Source organism: Suricata suricatta, chromosome 17, assembly GCF_006229205.1.
Source record: "Suricata suricatta isolate VVHF042 chromosome 17, meerkat_22Aug2017_6uvM2_HiC, whole genome shotgun sequence".
Taxonomy (NCBI): Eukaryota; Metazoa; Chordata; class Mammalia; order Carnivora; family Herpestidae; genus Suricata; species Suricata suricatta.
In genome coordinates, this window is record NC_043716.1 from 9982974 (window position 1) to 9990764 (window position 7791).

Below are 7791 nucleotides of genomic sequence, written 5' to 3' on the forward strand. Positions count from 1 at the left end.
GCACACTTCCTGCGCATCCCTTAGCGAAGGTGCAGCTTTCAAGAAACGTGTCCCACGCGCCACGCCGTCTGTTTCCAGGGCAACCCGGCGCCTCTTTGCCACCCCGCGGGCAGCCTGGGACGTTTCCCCGCGCCCCCAGCCTGCCATGGCGGCCGCGGGTCCCAGCGTCTTCCTACTCATGGTCAACGGGCAGGTGGAGAGCGCCCAGGTGAGCGGCCGTGGACCTTGCCCCGCCCTTCCCCTTGTGGCTCCGGGGGGTCCGTCCCGCGATCCCCGGGCTGCTGTGTGGCTCCGGAGAGGCGCGTCGTTCCTGCGAGCCTCTCTCTTCCGGGGATGGGCGGGGGAGGGGAGGCAGCACTTGAGAGGCTTGACGCAAGATTGCTGCGAGTCCTCAGCCCCGAAGTGGAAACAGACCTGGAGAGGTTGAGCTGGTACCGAGGGCACGCTCGGCCAGGCCTGTGACCCCTGGTTCGGATCGTGTCCACTTTGTGGAGTCACGGGCAGGAGCCTAACGCGGGTGTAACGGGAGGAACAGAGACCCGACCGGGACGCTGGGCCTCGGTCCTCAATTGCTCCGCACTCTGAACCCTCGAATCCTTGGACCTGTATTAGAATGGAGGTGATTTAGTTAATCTGATACAGCAACGGTGATGGTGGAAAGATCCAGGAGAGTCTGTCCAGTCTGACAGAGGGAGCCGCTACTCTCCATTCCCCTACACTTTATAAGAACCGTTTGTCGTATTTATATACATAGGCTGATATGTTCACCAGGTATTCGCTATGTGCCAGACTTGGCGCCCAGCACCGCTCATTCAGTCGTCACAACAATCATGTTGTGACCATTTTACAGATGGGAACACTTGCCCAAAGGCAGTGGCAAGGCTGGGATTTGAACCCCGGCTGTCTTGTGGTAAAGCTTTGTTGCATTACCCTTCCGGGCTGTTGGAAGATGGTGTTTGCTATATTATTGTAAGGATTAAGTGAGGCGGTTTGGGTAAAGCCCTGCCATGACTTCTTAGTAGGTGTCTCTTGCCTTCTTGTTTCACTGGGATTATGCCCCCATGCACCCACCCAGTCCACCCCCGCTCCCCTTGGCCCTAGTGCCCCACACTGTCTTCTCCTCTTCTGTCCCCTTAGGGGCCCTTGGCTGGGCTGGATCACGACTATCTGCACTGTCAGCACCCCGGCACCCCCCGCCCCATGCCTCCAGCTCAGTTGTGGGCCCGTCCCCTTCTTCAGGCCTTGAGCTCCAGACCTGTGTTTGCTGTGTCCTGAGTGTCTTAGACCTTTCACTTCACCATTCCCTTAGACACCCTCTATGCCTACCCTTGTGCTGGGCATCGGGGACCAAAACGTCATCACACTTGTTCTCAGCCCGCAGTCAAATGGGGTTGACAGAAATAAACACAGGCAATCAGAGCTTTGACAGAGGGAAGGACGAGGGGCTGACAGAGCCAGGAGGTGGCCCTTGAAACAGCCTGGAAGTTGGGGCAGCCTCCCTGGAAGGTAAGTTTTGAAGGATGAACAGGAGTTTGCCAGATGAAGGAACGGGAAGGGCATGGCAGACTGAATGCAGAGGCCGGGCAAAGGCCCAAGGGCAGTAGCAGATCGGCCCGCTGCTGAACTCCTTGTCCTCATCCCCCTGCCTCTTAGACCCCACCCCAGGTGCCTCGTGTTCAGCCTCCTGTCAGCTGCGCTTACCTGGCCAGCCCGTTGGCCTCACCCCACTCCCTGTAAACCGACCCCGTGTGTGCTTGTTTCCAGTTTCCCGAGTATGACGATCTCTACTGCAAGTACTGCTTCGTGTACGGCCAGGACTGGGCCCCCACGGCGGTAAGCTGGCGCTTGGGCCTCCCTGACTCCCAGCCTCCGTGGCTGTTGGGGTTTCTGAAGGCGTCCGTCATAGCCCTTCCTCTCCCAGTTCAGGACCAGCTGAGAGGCAGACACTGAGTTCAGGGGGCTCTGAAATGTGACTCTGTTCCTGGTAAACCAGGAGTGGAGGACGCAGCCTCCGGGTGGGCTCCCTGATCGAGGCTGCGCTCACTCATGCCTTACCCTGGGCACTGGCCTCTGGGCCAGTCCCTTCACCCTGTGGCCTCTCCTGGCTCCTGGGGAGGACTCTGGGGAGTCAGGAGGCAGAGCAGAAGCTCACATTGCGAGACTTCCCGGGAACAGTCTGCCTCCACCAGGAGAGCGGCTGTGATGACACCTACACGTTACTGTGTGCCTGGCACTTGACGCCTCGCGGAGTCCGTCTCCTCCTCTGTACAGCGAGGTGGCGACACCCTGTCTCCGGTCACCCACTAACTGAGTAACTCTTGACAGTCTTCTGGGTGACGGGGACACGGTGCTGAATGAAGCCAGACAAGAGCCCCACTCTTGGTTGTGTGCGTGTTCCTGTGGGGCGAGACAGACATTAAGCGCTAGTGTTCTAGTATGTTCTAGGGAAAAGTGCCAAGGAGAAAGGAGAGTCAGGAAGGGAGGTGTGCAGGATAGAGAGAAGCTGGAATCTAGATAAAGTGGCCTGGGAAGGCCTCCCTGAGAAGGTGACTTTGGGTAGAGACCTGAAGGAAGTGCGGGAACAGCCATGCGGAGGTCTGTGGAAAGAAGTTTCTGGGCTGAAGGAGCAGAGGTGTGCAGGTCCTGAGGCAGGGGTGCGCCTGGCATGCTTGAGGAGCAGAGGGAGGCCAGTGATGAGCACGGGGCAGGACGGAGAGTGGCCGGGGCTGGGGGAGAGTGGCCAAAGACAGGGGCAGGCCTTGGAGGACACAGTAAGTCAGCGTGAGGACCCCAGCCTCACACAGGGTGACATGGGACCCCCTCAGCGGGTCTAGAACAGAGAGAAAGTGACCCATCTTGTGTTTTCACACCTGCTCCAGCTTCTGGGTTCACAGCACACAGGGGCACGGGCCAAAGCAGGGGCGCCACGGACGGTTGCCAGACACAGAGGAGCAGAGGTGGCGCGTGGACAGGGCGCAGCACTGGGGCTGAGGACAGGTGGCTGACTAAGATGGCAGACAATGGGGTTTCCTGTTGGTCGGATGTGGGGCGTGCCAGAAAGTACTCAGAAGTAACACCAGGCGTTTCAGCCTGGGCACTTAGGGGCAGGGCTACCATTGGATAAGAAGACTAGACAGAGCAGATCTGGGAGCGCTTTGCAGAGCCGGACCGGCAAGTGTTGAGGTTCCCACTCGAGGTCCAGGCGGAGCTGCGGGGTGGGCAGTAGGGGTGGGGCCAGGCTGACCTCTGGGTCAGAGGCAAGGGCCAGGCTGGAGACACGGCTTTGTGAGTCAGCCACACCCTGGCCATGTTGGCAGCCCTGGGACTGCTGAGGTCACCAGTGCCCGTCAGAGGAGCATCCCAACACGGAGCCCCAGGACGCTCCCACATGGAGTACCATGTGCTGAGAGCCACAGATGGGGCCACCCCTCCCTTGAGGAGGAAAGACCTGAAGATGTACGTATGGTGTCCCAGAAGCCAAACGGGGAGGGGGGTGGTGTCAGGAAGCCATCAGCTGTGTCCTATGTGTCCCAGAACCACGCGGGGAGGGGGGTGGTGTCAGGAAGCCATCAGCTGTGTCCCGTGTGTTTCAGAACCACGAAGGGGGGGGTGTCAGGAAGCCATTGGCCGTGTCCCGTGCTGCCACTGGGTCAGGTGAACTGAGGACGGAGAAGTGTCCATAGATACGGCAGTGCAGGGTCCCTGGTGCTGCTTGACACCAACGCTGTGGTGGAGCAGGAGCCTGTAGTCAGGTTGAAGTGGGTTCCAGAAGCAGTGCAGAGAAGGAACTGGAGCTGGGGAGTCCGCACGGCTCTTTGAAGGAATTTCCTTGGCGGGCAGCATGGAGCGGGTTGACAGGTGGAGGACGGGAGAGGCAGTATTGTTTTGGGGTAGGGAAGACCGCACGCTCCGTGCTCCTGTAGGAAGCGTCGGGGTGGAATCGTTCATGTCGGAGGGGAACAGCTGGCCGAAGCGGGTGCCCAGGGCTGGCGAGGGGGGCACGTCGCCCAGTTGGCCCCAGGTCATCAAGTTCGAACTGTATAAAACCCAAAGAGACCTAGGAGCTGCTCCAGGATCTCATGGACCCTGTAGTTTGGAAGTTAGCGTGCGGACAGAAGTGATGCAGCCCTCCCGCCTGCCTGCCCAGGGAGGGGGCATGTGTGGCAGCTGGAGCTAGGGCACCGGTTGTCACTGTCACTGTCCTCACAGGGTCTGGAGGAGGGCATCTCACAGATCACATCTAAGAGCCAAGACATGCGGCAGGCGCTGGTGTGGAACTTCCCCATCGACGTCACCTTTAAAAGCACCAACCCCTACGGCTGTGAGTCTGCAGGGGCCCCATGGGGACCGGGACCAGGACTGGGAGGTGCCCCCAGGAAAGTCCGGCCCTCGGGGGCCCGATGGGGGTGGGGGGGAAAGGCAGCTTGTATCAGCCCTGCCATGGGCTCTCTTGCCGCCTGGCCACCCCAGTTCGCCTCCATGCTGTGCAACGGACGCTGGGAGCACAGAGCCCATCAGGTGAGACCCCAGCCTGCGCCCGGACAGCTCTGGGCCTGGCAAGGGCACAGCCTGGTGTCCGGGGCTGCGGCGGCCTGGTCAGCAAGGCTCTCGGCTTGAGCCGCCCTCGCCTCCCGTGCACATCCCTGGAGTCCCCTCTCCGAGCCTTGGCTCGTGGCGTCCCCTCTGCCCGGGACACCCCTTCCCACCGCCATCTCTGGCCTCCTTCCCAGCGCCCTCGTTGCTTGCAGGGTTTACTACCTTGTCTGGTAGTTAGAACTCACTCTCACTTAATAACCGCGTCCTGTGTGCAAAGCCTGGGGTCACTCCAAAGGGGCTGTGAATACTCCCCCGTGTGGCCTTGTCCGCGCCTCCGAGTCCTATGTCGTGGGCAGACTGCACTGTTTCTTTGCCCACAGTGGGAAACGGACACAGAAAGTGACGTCCCTTGCCTTCAGCTTTACATCTAGGAGTCAAGTGTGGATTGGCCTTCAGGTTCATCTGATTTCATAGTCTGGCCTTTCTGCTTTGTGTGGCCTGGGGCCTAAGCTTATGGGGTCCGGAGGGTCTGGAGCAGGGGCTGCCTGGCGGTCCTTCTGGCCAGGACTGCATCTTGTCTTTATCCACGAGTAAGATGCTTTCGTAGATGCTTTTTATTTTTAATGTTAATTTCTTTTTGAGAGAGAGAGAGAGAGACAGCACAAGTGGGGGGAGAGCCAGAGAGAGGGAGAGACACAGAACTCAAAGCAGCTCCAGGCTCTGAGCTGTCAGCACAGAGCCCGACGCAGAGCTCGAATCCACAAACCGTGAGATCATGGCCTGAGCTGGAGGTGGACACTTACCTGACCGAGCCCCCCAGGCGCCCCCTGCCACAGGCTTCTCCTGGAACAGGGCGCTGGCTAATGGACCAGTCTCCTGCAGCCAAGGGGAGCTGCAAGAGGTGAATAAATATTAAAAAGCAAAAACAAACACAACTCTCTGAAGGCACCAGGGAGCCAGCCACGTATTGGAGATTTACCAGGCCAAGAGCCGGGAGAAAATAATCCAGAGACGTGCTCCCACTCACATCCGCCCTGCGAGTATTTGCTGACTTCACCGGAGGTGACGGAGAGGCTGACTGAGATTTTTGACAGCTGCACTGCGTTCGGGGCACAGGCGTCCAGAGAACCCCTGCAGCTTGGACAGAGACCTCGAGGTGCTGCACCCCGGGAGGAAGGGAGAAGCAGCCCAGCTCCAGATCATTCCAGACCTTGAACGTGGTGGCAAAAATTCCCCAAGCAAAACATTCACAAGCCAAGTCCAGCAGGATGTAAGGGGGATGATCCATCCTGAACACGTGTGGTTTATTCCCGAAATACAAAGCGTGTGTGTGTAAATCCGAAATCAGCCAGTGTGATTCAAGTGCTTTAAAAAGAAGGAAAGTCACGATCATCCCTATAAATGAAAACCAGAATAAAATCCAACATCTATTCATGATAAACACTTAGCGAACTAGGAATAGAAGGAAACTTTCTTAATCTGATGAAAGTTCTCTATAAAACATTTAGAGCAAACATCACCTTTCTGAAGTGAAATGGGGAAACATTTCCTTCTCGTTGGGACCATCACAAACAAGAGGCATAAGGATCAGGGAGAACAAAACTCTTGTTTTTCACAGGTGACCTTGTGTATGTAGAATGTGCCAAGTGGGGGTGCCTGGGGGGCTCAGTGGTTGAGTGTCCAACTCTCGGTTTTGGCTCACGTCACGATCTCACGGTTCGTGAGTTCGAACCCCGCATCAGGTTCCACGCTGAGAGCACAGAGCCTGCTTAGGACTCTCTCTCTCTCCCTCTTTCTCCCCCTCCCCTGCCCACTCTCTCTCTCTCTCAAAATAAATAAAATTAAAAACTTTTTTTTTTAAAGAATGAGCAAAATGACCTACAGGTAAGTTCTATAATTAATAAGTTGCCATGAATGCCAGATATGAGGGGGAGATCCAAAAACCAGTGGCTTTCTGTATAAAAACAACTAAAATACATGCATATAAAGGGAATCAAAAATGGTATTTTGAAAAGAAATTTCTTACAAGATCAAAATATAACTTGTTCTACTACACATCAATCTTTAATTTTTTTAAATATTTATTTATTATTGAGAGACAGAAGCAGAGCTTGAGCAGGGGAGGGGTAGAGAGAGAGGAGACACAGAATCCAAAGCAGGCTCCAGGCTCTGAGCTGTCAGTACAGAGCCCGATGTGGGGCTCGAACTCACAAACTGCAAGATCTTGACCTGAGCCGAAGTGGATGCTCAACCACTGAGCCACCCAGGTGCCCCGCTTCAATTTAATTTTAAAGCAGAGTAACTAAGACCGTGTAGTTCTGGCACATGGAGAGACAGATCCAAAGAACCCCAAGACAGACCTAAGCCTACATAGAAAGTTGATTTGTGACAAAGGGCACTGTGGAACAGGAGGGGAAAGCAGGTCTTCTTGATAAAAGGAACTGGGACACTTGGATACGCACAGGGCATGAAACCCGCTCCCTGGACCCTACCACATTGGCACAAGTCAGCTCCAGGCTGGTGTGAACACGGAAACACGAAAGCAAAGTAGGAAAGCTTCAGGAAGATAGCCTAGGACGCTAGAGCCATGCCATCAGATAAGGGAAAACTTCAGAGGATTTAGTTTTTATTTTGAGAGAGGGGGAGAGAGAACAGCAGAGGAGGGGCAGAGAGAGAGAGACGGGACAGAGGATCCAAATTGGGCTCAAAGTGGATAGATAGCAGAGAGCCCCACGCGGAGCTTGAACTCATGAACCATGAGTTTATGACCAGAGCTGAAGTCAGATGCCTAACTGACTGAGCCACCCAAGTGCCCCTTCAAAGGACTTTATAAAGGAAAGATCTGTGGATTTTCTATATTCAAATTAAGGGCTTTTATTGATCAGAAGACAGCAATTGGTCTGAAAAGACAGGCCACAGAATTCACACATACACATTACACATCAATGAGAAAAAGATCCGTCCAGTAGAAAGATGGGCAAGAGACCTCACAAAAGGAAAATCCATCCGAGTGACTAAGACACAGAGCAGGGTCTCAGCATTATTTTAGTAAGGAAGGTTACAGTTAAGAAAATGCAAATTAAAGCCACCGTGACGGGTGCCTGGGTGGCTCAGTCTCAGTGGCCAACCTTGGCTCAGGTCATGATCTTGCAGTTTGTGAGTTCCAGCCCCATGTCAGGCTCTGTGCTGACAGCTCGGAGCCTGGAGCATGCTTCGGATTCTGTGTCTCCTTCTCTCTGCCTCTCCCCTGCTCAC

General features: G+C 55.6%; 1 protein-coding gene across 1 annotated transcript in view; it reads left to right on the plus strand.

The window, feature by feature from the left end:
- The window catches only part of B9D1 (B9 domain containing 1), a 12829-nt gene continuing 5038 nt past the window's right edge, over positions 1-7791 (plus strand). The window contains exons 1-3 of the mRNA XM_029928880.1: positions 1-208; positions 1765-1833; positions 4210-4595. Coding sequence (XP_029784740.1) covers positions 146-208; positions 1765-1833; positions 4210-4595 — 518 coding nt within the window. The 5' untranslated portion in view covers positions 1-145. The remainder of the gene's footprint in view (positions 209-1764; positions 1834-4209; positions 4596-7791) is intronic.